General features: G+C 42.4%; 1 protein-coding gene across 5 annotated transcripts in view; it reads right to left on the bottom strand.

The window, feature by feature from the left end:
• The window catches only part of Mrpl3 (mitochondrial ribosomal protein L3), a 134,721-nt gene that overhangs the window by 99,186 nt on the left and 12,574 nt on the right, over positions 1 to 22,961 (bottom strand). For 3 of the 5 annotated variants that reach the window (XM_052718979.1, XM_052718956.1, XM_052718971.1), the window contains exons 7-9: positions 19,008 to 19,116; positions 13,142 to 13,219; positions 11,232 to 11,309 (exon numbers count right to left, since the gene is read on the bottom strand). In XM_052718979.1, the coding sequence (XP_052574939.1) occupies positions 11,232 to 11,309; positions 13,142 to 13,219; positions 19,008 to 19,116 (265 nt within the window). Of the gene's footprint in view, positions 1 to 8,296; positions 8,663 to 9,370; positions 10,955 to 11,231; positions 11,310 to 13,141; positions 13,220 to 19,007; positions 19,117 to 22,961 lie in introns of those variants that run through there. The other 2 variants (XM_052718963.1, XM_052718988.1) reach the window with 2 other exon arrangements.

The following is a 22,961-nucleotide window of genomic DNA, read 5'->3' as shown; positions in this document are numbered from 1 at the left end:
TTATTCAAAATTTTATTATACTTCATATTATGTAAATCTTTTATTTTCTTTTAATTTAAATTCATTTTAACAAAAACATAAAGATTATAGATGCCTACAGTGTACCATGAAACATTTCTTCATATGTATACATTGTGGGATATTTAAATCTGATATTAAATTAGATACATAATTACATACATATCTCCTCAAACAATCATATTTTATGATGAAAACAGTCACAAACTCTTATTTTAGCTTTTAAAAACATGTAGTGTATTTTCACTATCTGTAATCTTACTGCTGAGCAAGAATACACTATTATGTGAGTCTAGTCAATTCTATCTTAGAACCAGTACTGATCTCTCCTAACCCCTCATTTCCCTATTCTCCCCACTTTATGAGAACCTCCAACATTTGAAGATTCCATATATGAATGAGAGAGTATACATTGCTTCATAGTAGAACATAATGATTCCCAATTTCACCCATGCTATGGCGAATGTCAGAATGTAGTTTCCTAAGACTGAGTAGTATTCTATCATGTATCTGTACCCTATTTTATTTGTGTATTCATGAGTCTATAGACATTTATACTGCTTCTATTAGTGACAGAGCTATAATAGGCATTAGAATACAGATGTCTCTTCAACAGAACAGAGTAATTTCATTTCCTCTGGATATATACTAAGCAGTAGAATTACTAAATAATATGGTAGTTGTTTTGATTTTTTTAAAAACTCTTCCTTTATTATTTTTTCTCCTCTTAGATTTTTAAAATTTAATTAATTTATTTATTTACATTCCAACCAGTTTCTCCTCCCTCCTCTCCTCCCATGCCTTCTCCCCACTTCCCCTCTGCACCCCCGCCCCATATACCCCTCTCTGTTTCTGTTCAGGAAAGGGCAGGCCTCACATGTGTATCATCAAAGTTTGGCATATCCAGTTGCAGTAGGACTAAGCACCTCCCCTTGTATTAAGGCTGAGCAAGGCAATCTAGTATGAGGAATAGGGTCCCAAGAGCCAGCCAAAGCATTAGGGACAGCCATTGATTCCATTGATAGGAGTCCCTCAAGTAGACCAAGCTACACAACTGTCACATGTATGTAGAGGGTCTAGGCCAGTCCCATGCAGGCTCCCTGGTTATTGGTTCAGACTCTATGAGTTCCTATGAGCCAGGTTAGTTGATTCTGTGGGTTTTCTTATGATGTCCTTGACCCCTCTGACTCCTACAATCCTTCCTCCATCTCTTCAGCAGGATTCCTTGAGCTTGGCTTAATGTTTGGGTGTGGGTCTCTGCATCTGTTTCCATCAATTACTGGAGAAGGCTCTCTTATGGCAATTGGGGGTAGTCACCAATCTGATCACAGGAGATGGCCAGTTCAGGCTACATATCCATTATTGCTAGGAGTCTTAGCTGGGGTAATCCTTGTAGATTCATGGGAGTTTTCCTTGCATCAGATTTCTACCTGACCCTGAAATGCCCCACCTCCCAGTCATCTCTTTCAATACTCTCCTCCTCCATCCACCCTACAACCTGATCACTCAAGTTCCTATCCCTACCCACCCCCCAGTTCACCCAGGAGCTCTCTTCTAGTTCCCCTTCCCAGTGAGATCCTTGGGTTCTCCTTGTTCCTAGCCTCTCTGGGTCTGTGGATTACAACATGGTTATCCTTTGATTTACAGCTAATATTGACTTATGAGTGAGTACATATTACGGTTGACTTTCTGGGTCTGGTTTATCTCACTCAGGATGATTTTTTCTAGTTCCATCCATTTGCTTTCAAATTTCTTGATGTCATTTTTTTTTAACAGCTGAATAATACTCTATTGTGTAAACATACCATAATTTTTCATCCATTCTTCAGTTGAGAGGCATCTAGGTTGTTTCTAGGTTCTGGCTATTACAAATAAAGCTGCTATGAACATAGCTGAGCAAGTGTCCTTGTGGTATGATTGAGCATCCTTTGGGTATATGCCCAAGAGTGGTATAGCTGGATTTCGAGGTAGATTGATTCCCAATTTTCTGAGAAGTCACCATATTGATTTCTAAAGTGGCTGTACAAATTTGCACTCCTACCTGCAGTAGAGGAGTGTTCCTCTTGCTCCACATCCTCTCCAGTATAAGCTGTCATTTGTGTTTTCAGTCTTAGCCATTCTGACAGGTGTAAGATGGAATCTCAGAGTCATTTTGATTTGCATTTCCCTCATGGCTAAGGAAGATGAACATTTCTTTGTTTCTCAGCCATCTGAGATTCTACTGTTAAGAATTCTGTGTTTAGATCTGTACCCCATTTTTTTATTTTTTATATTATTATTATTATTAATTTTTTGGTTTTTCGAGACATGGTTTCTCCGTGTAGCTTTTCGCCTTTCCTGGAACTCACTTTGTAGCCCAGGCTGGCCTTCAACTCACAGAGATCTGCCTGCCCTGCCTCCCAAGTGCTAGGATTAAAGACGTGTGCCACCAGCGCCTGGCTTGTATCCCATTTTTTAATTGGTTTGTTTGGTATTTTGATGTCTAGTTTCTTGAGTTCTTTATATATTTTGGAGATCAGCCCTCTGTCAGATGTGGGGTTGGTGAAGATCTTTTCCCATTCTGTAGGCTGCCGTTTTGTCTAATTGACCATGTCCTTTGCCTTACAGAAGCTTTTCAGTTTCATGAGGTCCATTTATTAATTACTCATCTTAGTGTCTGTGCTACTGGTGTTCTATTCAGAAGTTGTCTCCTGTGCCAATGTGCTCAAGGCTATTCCCCACTTTCTCTTCCATCAGGTGTAGTATGTCTGGTTTAATGTTGAGGTCTTTGATGCACTTGGACTTGAGTTTTGTGCACGGTGATAAATATGGATCTATTTGCATTTTTCTACATGGCAACATCTAGTTATGCCAGCACCATTTGTTGAAGATGCTTTCTTTTTTCCACGCTTTAATTTTGGCTTCTTTGTCAAAAATCAAGAGTCCATAGGTGTGTGGATTCATGTCTGGGTCTTTGATTCTATTCAAATCAAAGACTCATACTTTTCTTTAATAAGAGGTGAGAGGTTAAAAACTTAACTGGTATGACACACACCTTCCTTTCTTTCAGATACTCAAGAGCCTCCCTCCCAGATCATTGTTGCTAAGCCATGTTTACAGGCACAGCAAAGGGAAAGGGAACTCTTCCAGAGAAAGATCTTCTTCAGTGGCTGTTCTTCAAATGTGGGCGACTGGAAGCCCGGGCTCCATCCAGGACAAATGCATTGGAGTACAGTGTGATTTTCAAGGCATTTCATGGATTAGCTACTCACTACATTACCTCTGCTTCTCAATGTGCTTACCAGTGAAGCAGAGCTAACCACCAGGGGTCAGGCATGGTGGCACATTCCTGTCTGAAAGCCCAGCACCAAGGATGCTGAGGGGAAAGGACTACCAGTTTGAGGCCAGCCTGGGCGACATGTATAGCAAGACTCGACCTCAAAACAAAAACTAACCCAGCAGTGTGGGGGAAGAATGCCTGAGATTGTGCAAACCATCTGAAGACGTGGGTGCTCCGTGAAAGCCAAGATGCTTGTTTCTTCAGGACTGGAAGTGGACGATGAAGGCCCTTATTTCACTGACTGTCCATTTTCAGCCCACACTGCAGTTCTCCCTCTCCATACGGCTCTTCTCAACTCGTACTCAAGTATTTGGCCACAAAAAGAAAACAGCAGCATGCTCCATATTCCAGTTTCCAGAAAAAGAAGCTAAATTAGGTAAACATGTCTATTTCTAATTTTTCCTCATAAGTGTTTTTTCCTAACCTTTTGATACTTGGTGCAAGCATGGGACAAAAGTCAATAAAAGGGCAATAAAATTGACACCTAGTTTCATTTGTGATTTTTATCATGGGTCTGAGACACTGAAGTGTATCGATATATTTCTAAACAATCAAAAACAACTATGTTTTTGTGAGATCCAATCACAGTTCCTTCTAGTGTGTGGACCTTAGTGTTCTTTCGGGAAACCACATCTGGTGAGTATGCAGAGAGACAAGTCTCACTCTTACTCAGTCCAGGCCACTTGTTTAGTGAGCCCAGGGCCAGCCCAGTCCCCTGGCTCTGCTTGCTTTGTGGTAACATGAAGCTGATGATGCCAACACCTGCAGTTCTGCAAGATGCTGTTTCCAGAGTGCTCTCACATGAGCAAACATCTTCGAAGTACACAAAACCACATATACATAAAACATTGCTATTGTTACATTTTTATGATGGTTTTTCTAGGTGAATTTACTTAAGTCGAATCTCCCAATTAACTGGCCTATCTATGTTCTATAAACCATGGCTTTCTAGAAAGCATGTTGCTTTAGGTCAGTCAGTGCCTTTGGCTGTAAAATGGTGTCATCCATTGTTTAGGGCTCTCCCCTCCCACTAAGAATCTGGAAACAGGGAACTGAGTTTTCAAAGCTCTGTAAGCTTTAACTTGGCCAGAGTGGGGAACTGCTGAGCTGGTTAAGTGAGGCTTGCCTCTGTAGCCCCTGTAAGAACTGTTGGGGGGGCGGGCAAGGGGATCCCTTCCTGGGCCCTCCTGCTCTTTCAGTGGCTGTGGGCTGCAGAACTTTTGTCTTCTCTCTCTGGGAGAAAGGTGTCTAAAAGGGGTTTTGAACCATTAAATCGTGTGATTGCAGATGTATCCCTACTATGCAGCTAGCTGGTTAACAAAATGAACCACACAAGCAGGGGAATGCTGCCTACTTCCCTGGAGGAAGTCTGAAGTCTTTATATGATGGCTCCTTTTTTCCAGAATAGCACCTTTTCTTTCTCCACTCCCTTTGGTTTGTCTTCCTAAACATCCACCTCCTCTGTTGGTACCCTCACCTTTGACCTATCCTCGTGGTGGTATTTTAGCAGCAGGCAGGCTGCTAATAGCACCTTGTCACACTTCCGAAGGAAGGCGGGGTGAATAGACCAGTGGGGGAGCACATCAGAACCAATGCTTCTGCAGCTGGCAGGAGAAACGGAGTCACCCAGGACCCGATGCCATCTTCGCCTCATCATTTAAACAGGACTCTATTTTAGATCAGGGAATTTATGCTGGACACTTGCAAAAGCTATTTGTTACCATTCAGTTCTGACAGTCACCATGCGTCTCTACCAGGATTATGATGTAGTATTCAGTTAGCTCGCTCCTCTGCAGACAGAGCACTGCCACGGCAGGACCAACGGATGCCTTATTCCTTCTCCTTAAAACAACAAACTGTCTAAATGACAAAACATATCTTGTACCCACATGAAGTCTGCTTTCGCTAGGAGAAATCAAGATTACAACTGTCACTTGCATTCTCATCAGATGCCAAGATGAGCAATCATGCCCTCCCATGCCAGGGCACTGTGGCCAGCTGAGTTCACTGATTAGCTTTTCGTGTGGTATGGACCCATTCATTAAGATTAATTTGGCTCATCGAACATGAACAGATCACCTCATCAATCAATCAAGAAAGAGAAACATGTGGCACAGACTGTGGTAGATCTTACACACCACATTTAGAAGTGAAAAATGGAAGATGAAGGCTAGGCCTCAGCTAAGACAGCAAGGACACCGAGTCCTCCCCCTTCAGGGAGCCCTAGGGAGCTGTAGGGCAGAATCTGAACGGCATGTATCATCTGTCTGGGGCAGCACACGCTGAGACCACTGTCATTTATTGTCTGACAGTGGGAGAGACCTCACAGCAGTCGCAAGAGCACTGAAACTGAAGAGCTATCTGTTGTCAGGGCGAAGGGAAATGAATGGAAATTCCCCAAAGCAGGAGCAACTACCTGCTATCTGGTAGTCTCTTCTGAAGGAGACTTCTTATATAGAAAACAGGAAGTCATGAGGACATGTGAGTATGGAGTCCCTGAAGATGCCTGCTATCAGCAACATGCCTCACCTCTTCACAGGGATATTTCACTACAGATCTGTTACCTGCACAGGATAGGGAATACAAGTCCATTCTTCCTGACACACTTCCTGTCCAAGCAGTTTTCCAGAGTGGTGATACTTCAGCAAAGCAAATTTTTAGACTCATACCATCCTCCCAAGAGAAAGGACTCCACCATGGAAAAGCCAATTAGGTGGCACCACGACCTCATACTTTAGAAGAGATTCAATGTTACTGAGCTGATGGTGCACTTTTATTTGGACAGTGAGGAGTTGTGTTTGCAGGCTTTTACAGACAGTATCATCTCAGAGGTTCAAAGGATGATGTGGAGTGTAACCTGAGCACCCGAATGCAGCTTTCTCCTCCCACACTGGCTTTTGCTGACATGGCTGGCAGTGCCTCTGTAGGCAGGGACTTCCGAGGAAGGTGCAACATCACCACAAGCAACAGATGCTCTCACTACGACTGACGTCTGCTGTGGGATGTTCTGTATGGCAAATTTGTTGCTGATTGGTCAATAAATAAAACACTGATTGGCCATTGGCTAGGCAGGAAGTGTAGGCGGGACGAGGAGAATAAAGCTGGGAAGTGGAAGGCTGAGTCGGAGGAGACACTGCCAGCCGCCACGATGAGAAACAGCATGTGAAGATGCCGGTAAGCCACGAGCCATGTGGCAAGGTATAGATTAATGAAAATGGATTAATTTAAGCTGTAAGAACAGTTAGCAAAAAGCCTGCCACGGCCATACAGTTTGTAAGCAATATAAGTCTCTGTGTTTACTTGGTTGGGTTTGAGCGGCTGTGGGACTGGCAGGTGAGAGAGATTTGTCCTGACTGTGGGCCAGGCAGGAAAACTCTAGCTACGGACGTCCTTTTCGGAGGGCTCCTTTGGACCAGCCGCAGACTGGTAGTTTGCTCTGCAATGAGAGCCTCAGTGTTGACTTGGCTTGTCTGTGTGACTGTAAACCATAAGGCTCCTGACGCCAAAGCAAACACCTGACCATTGCTCCATCTGTATTCCCATCACATACGAGACATCCATCTATTCAAACTGACCTGTGGACAGCTGTATAGGTCATTCCCATATGCCACCCCTGGTCTGCACCTCAGCATTAAAATCAAGTACTACTGGCATATACATTCTATCCCCTTACCTGTCCCATGTGAGAAATGTTCTCATAGTGTTCAGGTCATGACAACTGGCATCATCCAATTACCCAAGCCAGGGACACCATGGAGACAGGCTGATGTGGTGATATATTGTGTACCGCAATAAAGCTTACCTGGGGATCAGAGAAGCAGAACAGCCAGCCACTAGCTTACCTCTACAAAATCCTCAGCCTCAAGGGAGCGAGTTCCTGTTTCCTCACACCTTATATACCTTTCTATGTCCTGTCATATTACTTCCTGGGATTAAAAGTGTGTGTCACTACTGCCTGGTTCTGTTTCTCTCATGTAGCCCAGTATGGCCCTGAACTCACAGAGATCCATATGGATCTCTGACTCCTGAGTGACAGGATTAAAGGTGTGTACCACCACTGCCTGACCTCTGTCTAATTCAGTGGCTGGCTCTGTCCTCTGATCCCCAAGTAAGCTTTATTGGGGTGCACAATATATCACCACAGGCTGATCCACATTAGAATTTCAGTGTTGGCTGCCTTAGCAGGGAGGCAAAAGGTCCTATAAGTATAAAAAGTGATGGCTCATACTTAGTATAACTAAGCTGGTATCCTTGATCAATTGGCTTACTTTTTATTATTAGACAGTCTGGCTGTATAGCTCTAGCTGACCCTCGACTCAAGCCCACAAACTTCCTCAGCTCCTCTAGAGCTGGGATTATACCAGAGTATACCACTCTAGTCACTAACTGGTCCTCCTGAGGCTTATGGAATTACTTAAGGCTCAGTACTATCCCTATTTTACCACTTATAACCAGCACAAATGTTGGTATGAATGGCTAACTGGAATGTAGTTTGGCTACAAAAAATGATCCCTGATTTCAAGACAAAACTCTGAAATGGCATGTCAGGTTCAAGCTCAAATTAGAAGGCAAGGAGTTCTAAGAAGTGACTCGCCTGCATGCTTACAGTGCTTGGCAGCAGAGACAAGCGCTGGCCCGCTCCCAGAGAGCAGGCCAGAATGGGACTATGTACCCACCCAGTCCTCATTTCAACATACAGGTTTCTGTAACTCAGACAGAAAAAAAAAAACCTCCCTTCAAGTTTCTAAACTCTAAAAGAACGGCACACTTTTAAAGAAATGACTTCTTTGATCCAACAGGTAGCAATGTGGCTCCTCCCAGGTCCTATGTTTCAGAAACACTTTAAGAGATTTTTAAATAAAAGTTGTTTATATATTTTTTAAAAACCCTTAAGATAAAGGGAAATGTGTGTAAAGAATGATGCCTACAAATGGCAAAACATTTGTTCTTTGTAAACTGTCAATTTTAAAATCCAATCTATGTGATTGGTTTATTTAATGTAGTAATTTTTCTAATCAGATATAAGTGAGGGGTAAGTGATGCATTTGTGTCCTTTGATAAAAACAAGAGCATAGCATCGTAACTAAGCAGAGGGATTCGATTCCTGGTTCTATTACTGTTCTGGTTCATCAAAGTGCACAGAGCACAGAAAGTTCTGCCCCGCCAGTGACATCAGGTAAATGTAATAGACGGTGCGCTGGGCTGCAGCACGTTCTCATCATACAAGTCTTCTGGAAGTTCTTCTTCATCCCCATCAGGAAAGTAAGTAGGGAAAGGCAGGCTTTTACAATGATCCCTATATGCAGGCAGTATAGAGTCTTTGATCTGAGGGAATAAAGGAAAAACTCTTACTCATAAATGATACTAATTATGGTTTTTAAAGTTACCACTAAGGGGCTTAGACCTGCCTCAACTGAATGTACCAGGCTCTGCTGACTCCCCATGGGAAGCCTTACCTTGTCAGAGGAGGGAATAGGGGGTGGGTAAGGGGGAGATGATGGGGGAGGGCAGGAGGAGGGAAGAGAAGGGATCTGTGATTGGTATGTAAAATAAGTAAAACATTTCTTAATAAAAAAAATAAAGTTACCACTAATAAAGAATATCTGTTCCTGTGTGCTTGAACAGGAATGCAACCATTCCATGGAGAGGTGAGCAATGACCCTACTGTTGCTTTTCTTTCTATTCTAGTAAGTTTGATTAATCAATTTTCTTCAATTGAATCAGCTACCTCACAAGAATAAAACCACTAATTAACACTTTATACTTACTGTAACTTGTAAGTATGTATTTAACTGCCCAACAAGATGGATATTTTAGAATTACATCTCAATTATCTTTTATATCCACATTTATTTTTCAAATATGAAGGTCTGATACTAAATACAAATTTAATACCTAATAATTATCCATTTTATTATTCATTCTTTTTGTCTGTTTTTGTTACTTTATTTTCTATACTTAGAACCAAATTTTGGAGGTGAGCTTAAAAACATGCAGAGTTTACCTCATTTTTGTTAAGTGTTAACTAAGAGCACAAAACGAAAACATCACTTTTATTAAAGGAATTAGCTCACTTTGGCAAGGAGCATTTTTACTGAGAAGTTAAAGACAAGGATAACATCAACACAAAGAAAGCCATAAGCATTTACAGTAGCTCTCAGAACACTTTATGGCCTAAAATACTTCAAATTATGTCTGGATTCACAGCTAATACATTTTAGCAGAGATACTGATATGATCTAAAATCCTCTATTTTAGTTTTGGATATTACTGAGTTTCTCAAAGCTTCCGTAGCCCTCATTTGGAGAGGGAAAATACACTATGTACACAGTAAAATAGGGCATATTCATTTTAGCAATGAGCAATGAATAATTTAGTCAAACGACAGCTGCTAGGAACAACTAAGTGTATAAAAACAGTTCTATTTTAAATCCCCTCATTACAATTGTTTCAAGAAATGATCAGGACGTTGCCCGGAGGATGCTATCATGTTCAGTTTTTTCCAATTCACCAATCTTAGACTCAGCCTTCATCAGGAAAACACTCAATAAGAAACCTATGTGCTAATTTGATAAAAAATTGTCACAAAGGGTCCACTCAGTTACACTTACACTTTTACATATCTGCTGTACCTGAGGGTTTCCAATAACAAAAGCATTGACGATTTTTCCAGTGTGAGTGAATATATAATGCAACAGTTAAACTGAGATTTCTGTTTGTTTTTGTTGAAAATCAATGACCACGTTCTATGGAGCTGGAGTCACTTCAACTACGAACCTTCTCACACTCAGAAATTGCAGCTTCACCACAGCTCAGCAGAGTCAGCTTCTACCCTGCATCACCACAGCTCAGCAGAGTCAGCTTCTACCCTGCATCACCATGGCTCAGCAGTCAGCTTCTACCCTGCATCACCATGGCTCAGCAGAGTCAGCTTCTACCCTGCATCAGCATGGCTCAGCAGAGTCAGCTTCTACCCTGCATCACCATGGCTCAGCAGAGTCAGCTTCTACCCTGCATCACCACAGCTCAACAGAGTCAGCTTCTACTCTGCATCACCACGGCTCAGCAGAGTCAGCTTCTACTCTGCATCAGCATAGCTCAACAGAGTCAGCTTCTACCCTGCATCACCACAGCTCAGCAGAGTCAGCTTCTACCCTGCATCAGCATAGCTCAACAGAGTCAGCTTCTACCCTGCATCACCACGGCTCAGCAGAGTCAGTTTCTACCCTGCATCAGCATAGCTCAACAGAGTCAGCTTCTACCCTGCATCACCACGGCTCAGCAGAGTCAGTTTCTACCCTGCATCAGCATAGCTCAACAGAGTCAGCTTCTACCCTGCATCACCATGGCTCAGCAGAGTCTGCATCGTGAGTTTTACTGGATAGAAACGAGTCTTTGGAAGCTCCCAGGCTCTACTTCAATCTATCTGGTCAACATGTCAGTTATATTTACTTTCTTCCTCTCTTTGTAATTTTGAAAAGGACAGCAGGTGCTTGGGGAGGCGGGTGTGGCAGAGTGGTGCTGGCACTGAGACCGCTGGCCCTAGTCACCTCTCTGGACCATGACTCCCACCTCAGCACTTCCGGTTCTTTTGCCTAAAGCAGGACTCATCTATTTCTGGAAGGACAGAGGAAAACTGATGTTCTGGCACTGGCTCCTTTCTCTCCTGAAGCCCTTTCTCCCATGAGCTCTTGGCTTCAGGATTCCAATGTGCAGCTTATTTTATAGTGCCCTTATTTTACAGTGCATCTTTTCACTGATGTGCTACTACAAAGGGACCTGGAGCAGGGAGCAGAGTAAGACCAGCTGCTTTAGAAGCTCCACATTCAGGTCAAAAGAGAATTTAGGGACTCTCGCTCTCCCCGAGTGGTAGAAGTAAAACAGTTGTACAGACCTTTACTAAGCAGTTCTTGTGTCCAGGCACAGAGCCATTCACGTAGATTATGTTGTGTTTGGTGTTCACTCTCCACACCTACAACACGAAGTGAGAGATGAAGGCTCCAGAAACTAGGAAACGTGTTACTAAAAAGCCGAGAATATGCTCAACAAACCATGACCACGCCAGCAACTGAAGGCCAAGCTTGTAAGATCATCAGTACACCTTACTTTAGGAGTGTGGCTGTGGACAACTACTTCAACTCGATGGAGTCTGCTGACACCAAGAATGATATGTGGAAATTCAGTTCTGTTTTGGTTACTATTACTTTTTTTTACAACTAGCAACTGGGAATTCCTAACTCACTGAATCTAATCTCTAAAATAAGCCAGCCAAGCAGACTGCCTTCAAAAACTTCTCAACATAGAAGAAAAACAATAACACACAATGGTTAAAAAAAAAAAAAAAAAAAAGACAGAAAATAGGGGACATCAAGTTATCTATACCACTACACAGGAATCTGTGAAACAGCAATGTTGTTTCACTAAGCAGGAAAGAGTAATGGCAGCAAACAGCTAACTTTAGGTGTCATGACTGGATCAAGGAGCTCGAAGAACAGGAAGCATGACTTCTGGTGTGCCTGTGACTCCAGGAGTCTGTGTGTATGTCACTCAGTGGGTGAACACCATCCCATCAGCTGGGCCACAACAAATGAAAGAGGCCGAGGGAAGTACTTCCTCTAGAGCCTGGAAACCTGCCCCAAGTCATCTCAGCTCCAGGCTCCCAGACTTCGGACTCAGTGCCCGTCCAGGTCCCTGCCTCATTCTCAGGACTTCTGCTTCAGACTGAGAAGTTTATCACTGGGTTTCGAAGTGGAGGTTTTGGACTGAGTCAGGGCTACAGGCATTCCAGGGATTCTAGCCTGTAGGTATCCTATAGTGGGATTTCTCAGCCTTCATATAGTAATGACAGAAGGAAATCCTAAAAATATCCCTTTGTTTATCTATTACATTGTCCAGTCAAGCATCCAAAGCATCCATCCACTCATCCAAATAGTCACCCGCTCTGGAGAAGCCTGACCTAATTATATAAAATTACACAGAATCTATACCTTAAATGTATGTAGAATTAAGATGGGAAGAATCTGCACAAAATGCCGCAGCGACTACTGGATGCTGTTGCTATGGGTGGCTTATTTTGTTCTTTCTACGCTTTGAGCCACATACATCCAAATATATACATATTTGCTGTTTTAATCAAAGTATAAGCACAGAGCATCCATTATAGTACAAACTGTTTGCATTCAGCTGTTGAAGATTTTCTTCTGATATTAGTATTAAATATTAACTTCCCTTTTAACACTCTCTCTCTCTATCTCTCTCTCTCTGAAAATGAATGCACCACAATGAAGTAATTTTATCCCCTTTACTGGGACTGTCCCCTCCTTTCCTTATCCACATCTATTTCACTCACACATTTGACATAAAATCTAAGACCGCTCAGCATATAACCTTCAGCTTCTCTGTGATGATATACATAATATACAGAAACACAATGTCCAGGGAGCTTTTGTTCTCTTTATAAAGGAAAATATTACATCTAATGCTTGGAATCCTTTCTCCCTTGCAATATCTTGTGAAAATATTTCAGTTCAAATAGTAGGTCACTATTTTTTTCTTTGTAACAACTACACATAACACGGCTTAAATGTAAAATATAATTATGCAGCCCCCATTACAGTACAACTCAACTGAATGACTAATTCCACACCTACAAGTTAACCACACACCTCATGCACCCTCCATCCTTAATAGTCAGAAAGCACACTTGTTCAGGACACACACACACACACACACACACACACACACACACAATGCATGCTCTAGGCCTTTGCATATAAACTTACAAACAGTACTTTATAGACTTACTTTCAGTCCATACACTGTCCTGCTCTGGTTTCCCATCTGCCCAGGCATTTTGGTTCCAGGCCAGACTCTGGCAACATCCTGAACAACAAAAAACAAAGTTCACACTTTCAGTACTTTTGACTTTGAGCAGTACTGACTAAATCACAGTGGACACCACAAACAAGAATAATTAAGTCCTACTCTTTCAATTCTTTTATTCAGCTCTATTAGTAAAGAACTGAATGTGGATGTATATCCATTTACTCCTATGTTGGAACATGGTTGAAGAATGGAGTCATGTGAGAATTCTGAGTGCTTGTGAGAAAACTCCAAGAGTCTTGTGACCTGAATTTCTTCAGGACACAGAATTGTTCTTGGACTGTGTTTTCGTGCTCCTCCTAGGTGCAGTGGATAGGAGTTTACTTCAGCTGCTGTTACTCATGTGCCTCTATGGAAAAACATGTTTGTGCCATGTGTGGCTTGTCCTGTGACTGAAAACCTTACTCATGTGATTCTTTTTAACTCTCAGAGTATAAATTGTCTGATGCTCTGAATAAAACTGGCTATTGCATGAGACTTTAGTCCGCCTCATTTTTAGGCCCCTTTCCCAGGTTCATCATTCCCAATTAGAGCTGTAAACACTCCCAGATGGGAGCTAAACACAGACTACAAAGCAGACAGGAGACAAACTCAATAGCAAGGATACTAACTGATCTAACACAGACAGAAAGTTAAAAAAAAGAAGAAACCAAGGAAACACAAACATGCCACATCACCATGCTACGGGAAACCAGTGGGCTGCTTTCCTGATTTCACCTAATCCTAGTTACTGGCTTAATGGGCTTCACCTACACCACCTGAATGGGCTTCTTCCTCAGGTGTGAAGTCATTTTTCTTGGCTCATATTATCTGCATCAGCAGACTAGTATTCGTCTAACTAGCTCTAGCTAGTGCTGAGAATGGACACTGATCCCTTATCTAAAGACATCAAATGTAAAGTGAGGGACCACTCACTGAACTCTTAGTGAGCAGTTTTGTGTGGCAGGCACACCCTCGAAGCAGCTGAAACTCCCAAGTAGAATTGACACCAGGACAGGTCACTCCATGTGATGGGTTAATTCCCATTTTGACCTAATTGGATTTAGGCTCACTGGGGACACACCCATGGGCATGTCTCTGGGAGCATTTCCAGGGAGGCTTTACAGGAGGGGGGCCCTCCCTAAATGTGGGTGGCACTCTCCCATTGGCTTAGGGTTCCAGGCTAGAGAAAAAGGAAGAAAAAGGAGAAAGCAAGCTGAGCAGTGGTGTCATCTCTGCAGAGGTGGACACCACATGACCAGTTGCTCCCCATGCCCTCCATCAAAGCCAGGGCCTATCTCACTCATGCCTTCCCCTCTACCATGGGCTGGACTCCTGAACTGCGGACCTTCCTTAAGGGCCACGCCAGGTATTGTCACAGTCATGATGAACTAAGTAAGTCCTTTACTGTGTGCTGCACACAGTTCAAAGAGGAGTTCTGAGTACTGCAGACTAAGTGACTTGTACCCGTTCTATATAGTGTATGTTAACAAGTTCAGCACCCCTGCTCAACTTAACACTGCCATTACAAGCACTCTAAAGAGTACAGACTACATTACCTAATCCTTTAGTAAAGTATTTGCCCAATACCTTACGTATATCTGACAACAAATAACCATCAATCATAAGAACAGGAAAGTTGTAAAATTCACCTGAAAACATTTCATCAACCCTAAATAGAAATTCCATACCCATTAGCTGCTCCTACCTCCAACCCTCACAGAAACAACCTTCATAGATTTGACTAGTTTGGAAAGTTATATAAACAGTCATAAAATATTCTAGCTTCTTTGGCTTAGCATGTTTTCAAGGTTCATCCATAGTACAAGTATCAATCCCTCAGTCCATTTTACTAAATGACACTCTATTGAATGGATATATCAACTTTAGTTAGCTACATCAAAGTGATGGATATTGCCACTATGGATATTCATGTGAGTTTTAGTATGCATAGTCATTTCTCTTGGACATATACTCATGAATTGCTAGGTCACAGGGTAACTTTACACTTAACCATTTTAGAAACTGCCAAGCTGTTTTCCAAAGTGGCCGTCATCATTTAAAATTTCTGCCACCAATGTATAAGGGTAGTTTCTTCATGTTTTGCCACAGTGTGTTAGCACAGACCTTTGATAAACTATGTGCACCCCAGTGCGTGAAGTGCTGGCTCACAGTAGTTTTGATCTGCATTTTCCTACTGCTGAAGAAGGTGAGCACTTGCTCACTGGCCTGACAGATACTTTCTTGGCTTCTTTGCCTGGTTTTTAAAACTGAGTTACTTTTACTATGGGCTGTAAGAGCTCTTTATTTACTGTGGGTAAAGGTCTCATGAGGTATCTGATTTATAAGCACTTTTTCCATTCTGTGTGCTGTCCTTTCCTTTTTCCTATGTTATTATTTACAGCTTGAATGTTTTACATTTTCATGATGTGTAACTCAACTGTACTTTCTTCTGCTGATTAGACGTCTGGGTCATATCCAGGGCCTTGTCCATCTCATGGGCATGAAGATTTATTACTGTGGTTTTTGTTCTAAAATTTTAGGCTTTTCAATCTGTCTTTAACTGCACCTTTCTTTTTTGGTGGGCGGTGGCAGGGCTAGAGACTAACCCCAAGACCTAGTACTTGCAAGCACCCACCGCTGATCAGCCTGGTTGTGTAACCTATTTCTATATAACTACGTGTTTTCACATTCCCAAAATGTTGCCAAAAGAACGGAAAGGATTCTCAGCACTGCCAGTTGTTCAGTCTCAGCCCCATTTGCTTCCTCACTGTCTCCCCACACACCCGCTTTCCCTTCTATCACATGATGGCTGGCTCTTGAGAATGAGAATGCTCTCGTGTGTAACCATGGTTACACATGTGATAAACCTCAGAAAACTAGGTACGCCACCAACAGATCCACAGCCTCTTCTAACTTTGTCAACTGTCTGTCCCACTGAATGTCTGTAATACACCATTGTCCCCAGGTTAAGATCCACTTCAGAGTTACTAACTGCATTTAGTTGTCATAGCTCTTTAGACTCCCTATGTCGGAAACAGCTGCAGTCTTCTCGTTTTCCAGGGCCTTCAGCACTCTTGTGGGGGACAGGCCAGAACACTGACCATCACCTTTGTCTAACATTTGCCGTGATTAAATCTGAGAGATGCATTTATTTTTTTTTTATTAAGAATCAAGAAAGAAATGAACACAGGTTCACTTTTCCTTTTTTCTTTCTGTGGTCTTGGGAACTGAACTTAGAGCCTCCCTCATGCTAGGCCAAGCACTCATCCACTAGGCTACAGCCATGGGCATGGTGGATTCATCATGCTGTCTATCTAACTGGTAGTGCACATTTGATCAACTAGTTAAGGATGCGTAAAAGCAAATTAGTCCCCTCTACTGTTAATACTTTCTCTTATGGGTAACCTGCAATTTGTTTTGAGACTAGATGTAAATCTAGCTCCCCTCAAGCTTCCATCATTTGATTTGTATCCACTGTAAATCCTGAACTGCTCACCTACGATGGTCACCAAGCGTGCGGTATTTTATCCCTGTCACCAGGGATTAGCCAGCATTAGACCGTCAGAAAGGACATTCCATTTTCTTCCACTTTCTTACATAATCACTCATGCAATTCATTTATATCAGCAGGAACTTTATCATGAGTCCTTTCCTCTTTGGGGAAAGTTGTTATTGCGTGATTCTGAGAGAAGGAGCCTCTGTGTTCCATGAATTTTCCTCTATGACATTTTAGTTGTAAGCCAAAATTGTCCCAAATGGGAAGTTCATTAAGCTGGTTTCTGGGTCCCTCTATGTGTCTATCATCATTTAAGCATGTCCCTTTTTCCTGTCTAAGGCATTTTGGGCTCACTGTATCTTTCCAGTGCCAACTACTGAAAGCGTTCCTTTCTGAAGGCACAATGCTAAGAAACCAAGTCTTGCAGCCTAGGAACTTCCACTACACTGGAGCACTTTCATAGGTCACTGCAGCAGTCAGAGAAGGTGAAAATTGGACAGACAGACAAGCACATACACAGGGCGGGGCCATACTGCTAAAACACGATTCAAGGCTTGTTCTAATTTTCCTTTCACACCGTAGCATCCTTCTCTAGCAGAGAAACTTGACTCGGCTCCCATCATTAGTGTATTTATTTCTCTGCTCAATCCTACAACTCACAGAAAATTACTTCTGAGTTGCCAGTATCACTGCAAAGGGCAAATCTAACTAGAATTTAACAATTGTGTAGTGTGTTGTGTGTGTATGTGGGTGTCACGCTTGTATGCACATGTTGGATCCCCTGGAGCTGGAGTCACAAGCATTTGCTGGACACCTGGCTTATTACCTGGATGCTGAGATCTGAACTCTGGGTCTCGTGGTTGCTCAGCAATCCCTCATAACTGCTGAGCCACCTCCAGCCCAAAGAGTGCTTTTTGAATTGAGACTCACAGTATCTTACCAGGTGACTATTTAAAACACCGAGTTAGTTTTCCTCCCTCTTTAGTGTGGCTGTTACTCATCTGAGACACTGAAGCTCATTTTCTAATTATATTTCATGTATTTACCCCCTCAGTGTTTTCATTATGAATATGCAAAATATTACCAAGGATCCAGGAGTAAAAAATACACATTATAAAAAGAGAATCTACCACTCCTAAGCCTTCCTACCTTGTTTCCACCCATCACTTGGGGGAAGTGCTCACACTAGATTTTATTTCATCTTCCTGGCCCTTCTACTGGCCAGGACAAACAGAACACACATACTTTTAGTCTGCCACAAATCATCACTGTTTCATGGAGGTCTCACTCTTTTTTTTTTTTTCTTTTCTAGAGCAGCACTATTTTCTCTGCATAGACATACCACAGTTTTATCCACCCAAACTCAAGTGTGGGTCTCTATCCCTGCTCATTACAAATAGCACTGCAGGACTGACTTGTGTCCTTAGGCCAAATTCCAGAGGAAGCTTTGCTGGGTCAAAGGACATGCATGTGTAGTTTTACCAAAGTTCTGCCTGTTCCCCTTCATTGTGTTCCCAACACGGATTTTGATTCTTATTTCCTGGCAGTCTTGTGAACAGATTTCTCTGCAGCTCTCAGTAGACAGTATGACAAAAATTCAGCTTCTTGGTAATACAATCTGTTAGGTGAGAACTTAGTACCTAAGGGAAGCTATAATCTGTTTCTTATTGTGAAAGAAATAGAATATGTTACCAACCACCAACCATTAGAAGGATTCTGCATTTACTCTGAGGCGCCAAGATTTTATTAAAAAGCTCTACCTCTGGGAAAGAAACACTGAATTAGCAAAACAAAGGGTCTTTCCTTCATTTCTTATGTTACTATGGCTTGTTTCTCCACTTATCTGAATGCCCTCCCCGACACAAACACTATAATACCATCCTTGACAATCTCACACAACTGTTTCCCCTAGAGCAAAACAAGTGTGTGAAGCAGCAAACAGAGCAGCTAGCTGCAGTTGCCTCAGTGCTTTAGCTAGGACAGAGGAGAGAGAGGAAAGAGAATGCTGCCGTGGGCATGTATGTACTGGAAAATGGTGAGGCCAGCCTGGGAAACTGACAACTACTAGGACCCACCGAAGCCAGGTTAAAGTATCTGGCTTGAGCTGACCAACAGTGAGCACTGTGTACAGAGGGTGAGCACTTGGCACTGAACAGAACACCACTGTCTAGTCTGTGGCTGATGCCTGCATTCCTAGCATGCCAGAGCTGAGGCAAGATAGATGCTGCAGGTTATGGGCTAGCCCAGGCTACAGAGTGAGATCCTGCCCAACTCCCACCTCCCTCAATGGGCATCACTATTTATACTCACTCCAGTTGAAATAGCTCCAGGTCTCCTGTGGGTCTTCGTTTGACCGTGAGAAGCAGGCTGGCCTTTAAATCCCCATCTTTTCATGACACCCTGAAAACCTTTACCAATACTGGAAAAAAAAAGTTAGAATTTACATAATGAGTGGAGCGTAAGATTTCTGCCTGTACTTTCTTGACAGCACCTTGGAATTCTAACAAGACTTCCTATCTAAATAACCAGAAAAGGCCATACCAGCCAAACTGCAAATGAACATTCCTTCATCTGTCTTGGTTTGCACCTCTCCCTGGAGTCTAACTCTGTATAAAATGTTATGTCAAGACTGTGAGACAATAGCAAGCTAAGCATGGGGAATTTACCTAGGAAAGGTTCGCCCTCATAATCTTGTGATATCATAGCAAAGCTCTAGAAGTTTCAGCTTCCTAACAGACATAATAGGATGGACCCCAAAGACCCCTATCTCCTAGTATTCATGCTGTACTTAATCCTCTTCCCAGGAGCCTGAGACTGATTCAGTTTAATGGAAAAAACATGCTAAGAGATGAGCTGTCAGTCTGAGGTTGGTCGCAAGAGACTCCTCTAGTCCTCTCTCTGTCCTCTTGCTTCCCAGGCTCTGTAAGAAGCATCCAGCACTATATAAGCACTCCTATGAAATAGAATGTAGCAAGGCTGGTTCCAGCCAACAGCTGAGGCCCTGTCACTGCTGCCAACAACCCTGCCACTGAGCCTGGAGGCAATTTTTCTCTAGTCAGGGCCCAATGTGACCATAGCCTTGTGAGAGACCCTGAGCCAGATAGAGCCAGGCAAGGTACTCTGAATTTCTAGCCACAGACATTGAGGCTGTCAAGGTTTATTTAAGCAATTGTGTGAGGGGCAACGAGTCAGAGAACCGCAGATAGGGCACAGAACAGAGCACTGAATAAATAAACCTCTAGACTGGCTCTGCCGTTTACAAGGGTGAGCCTCTAGCACAGTGGTTTTCAACCTTCCTAACGCTGCGGCCCTTTCAGTCCCTCATGGTGTAGTGACCCCAACCATAAATTTATTTCACTACTACTTCATAACTGGAATTTTGCTACTGTCATGAATCATAATGTAAACAAATAGCTGATATGCAACCCTATAGGGGTTGTGACCCACAGGTTGAGAACCACTGCTCTAGATGCTCTAGATGTTTTAGAGGACACCAGGTGGATCTTGATCTGTGTTGAATAGGAAGCTAGTGGAAAAGCAAAAGGAGAGAAAGACAGATTCTTAATAACCTAAATATTATTTTTAAATGAAAACACTTTATTACAAAGTCTGTTAGTTAAAGAAACAAGCTGATGACACCAAGGTTAGCAAAGTCTGTCTCTGAATGTCAAGTGCATTCCTACAAGTGATCCTGTGCAGGTCTGAGGACTTGTAAGTCTTCTACAGGCATCATCTCTATGTTCTTACGGTGGAGATTTTCTTCATCTCTCACCAGACAGCGACAATATATTTCAAGGTAATATTGTGTGGTTTCAACAAAGCTAGTTATAATTAGACGTGCACTGTTCAGACCCAATACAAAACAGCACGAAAACCACACTATTCCCACAAGGATTCTGCTACACGTTTATTAACAAAGAATTATATCAGACAGGATGGATTGAAGAAAGCCCCTTGAATAACAGTTTTAGATAAATCAAGAAGTTAATATAGGCCGGGCGGTGGTGGCGCACGCCTTTAATCCCAGCACTCGGGAGGCAGAGGCCGGCGGATCTCTGTGAGTTCGAGGCCAGCCTGGGCTACCAAGTGAGTCCCAGGAAAGGCGCAAAGCTACACAGAGAAACCCTGTCTCGAAAAACCAAAAAAAAAAAAAAAAGAAGTTAATATAAAAACAATTGGAAACTATAAATAGAGCCCAAAAGACATGCACTCTCGAATCACACATCAAGACTTGTTTAGAAAGAAATTAAACGGAGTTTACACCTCTTTCTGCCAGCATATACTACTCTCTCATCCCTCAATAACTACAAAAGTAAACAGTCCTAACAAAAAGTTAAAATAGAAATGTAACATATATTTAATGGAAAAAAATTACTGCATAATTTTATAGAGAGATGAACACCAAAGAGAAGCTATGAGAATCAAATACTGAAATTATGCTTCAGATATTATTAATATTTCCACTTAACAGTGAATGTTAGGGCATACTTGCAAAGTAATGTAAAAAGCTTAGTAATTTACAAATGAAAAGAAGTGAGTGAAGAATGATTTGGAAGTATTCTATCATTTAGCAAGTAGCACCTAAGAGCAGCAGGGGAAAATGACCAGCAATACTCCTCTTGGGGGAACATGCTTTAAAAATACCACACTTGCACTCTGGCTGCCTTTTGTAGACGTTCACTACTGCCTCCAGAGTTCTCAAACTGATTATCTGCCTTAAAAAGACAGCTTGAGTGCATGCACCAGGAAAACGCAAGCAGGTAAATTACAGAAGATAATTGAGCTCATTTTAGAGTAAATGATTACAAGATGAAAGTGGTATCCTCAAAGTGCTAATTATGTGTCAGCTAATTGCAGATTGTTTTCCAGTCTGGTCTGGAACACTTCATGAGTTCCACTGTGTACAACGGGAACCTCTTCAGTAAATAACCTTTAAACAAAAGGCAGAAAGAAACACAAGTGACGCGACAATTACTGGCTTGACTCAGGCTGCAGAGAATAGAGTGCACCTGTTGATCCATGGGAGGTACAGGTAGCGAGTCTCTGGTTTCTCCCAGTTGCTATCCAACTTGAGAACAAAAGTCAAACAAAAGCAAGGAATGAACTCATCTTCACTTAGCATGCCCTGGTGTGATTCAAATACAATACTTCTGCAAGTCACAGAAGAAAAACCTTCACAGAAATGTCTACACAACACAGATGCCTACCTCCCTTACCCCCCACCCACTGTGGGGCTTTGCCTGCTTGTCTGTCTTAGAGAGGGTCTCGTGCTGCGGCCCCGGCCAGCCCAGAGCTCACTGCCTAACTCAGGCTGGCTCAGAACTGATGCCGTCCCCTGTCTCTAACGTGCTAGGTTTGCAGGTGTGCCTCTTCCTAGCTACCCACTGCAGTTCCTAACTAATGGCTGCAGAAATAAATCAAATGAAAATTCAAATCCGGGAGAATTCAATTTTAAACAGTCCAATTTTAGTGGGGCTTACGTGAAAACAAGAAAAACAAAAATGAATGTATTTAGGATACTTACACTGTTTAAAAAGTCATTTAAAAGCAAGAAACAAGCCGGGCGGTGGTGGCGCACGCCTTTAATCCCAGCACTCGGGAGGCAGAGCCAGGCGGATCTCTGTGAGTTCGAGGCCAGCCTGGGCTACCAAGTGAGTTCCAGGAAAGGCGCAAAGCTACACAGAGAAACCCTGTCTCGAAAAACCAAAAAAAAAAAAAAAAAAAAAAAGCAAGAAACACCTCAGAGGTGTTTTAATTTAATTTAATTTAGATGACTACTACTACTGCCCTGATCCTTGGCCCATGCCCCCCATAAGTAAGGTGGAGATAACACCTTACTTAGCCCAGAATCCAGCCTAAAGAAGTGAGCCTAATGCCATCACTACTACTACTATGTCGTGGGAAGAAAGGAAAGAAAAAAGGTTTAGAGGCCTACAGGATTAGTAACCGTACACCCTTCCAGAAGGTAATGCATAACTTACTTTTCCCAACTCATCCCATTATCTCTAGAGATTAATTCTACAGGAATTTCATCCCCTGGCCCTGCTGACATCAATGTCCACTTTGTGGTTTCCTTAATCTTTGAGACGCCCTTTCTCCCTAATGCCACATGAAAAGGCAGTTTGAGCATCCTGCTTCTGATTGTCTTCTTGCTTTGGTTTAAGTCAGATTGGCATATGTTAGCTTGCACTGACCACCTGGTTTTTAAAATAAAGTTTTATTGGGGTAAAGAAGCACACATTCGTTTTACATGTTGACTATGTC

The sequence above is a fragment of the Peromyscus californicus genome, unplaced genomic scaffold, assembly GCF_007827085.1.
Source record: "Peromyscus californicus insignis strain IS unplaced genomic scaffold, ASM782708v3 Scaffold_11__1_contigs__length_118956290, whole genome shotgun sequence".
Classification (NCBI taxonomy): Eukaryota; Metazoa; Chordata; class Mammalia; order Rodentia; family Cricetidae; genus Peromyscus; species Peromyscus californicus.
The sequence above is the reverse complement of the archived record's forward strand: the minus strand, read 5'-3'. Positions and strand labels throughout refer to the sequence as shown.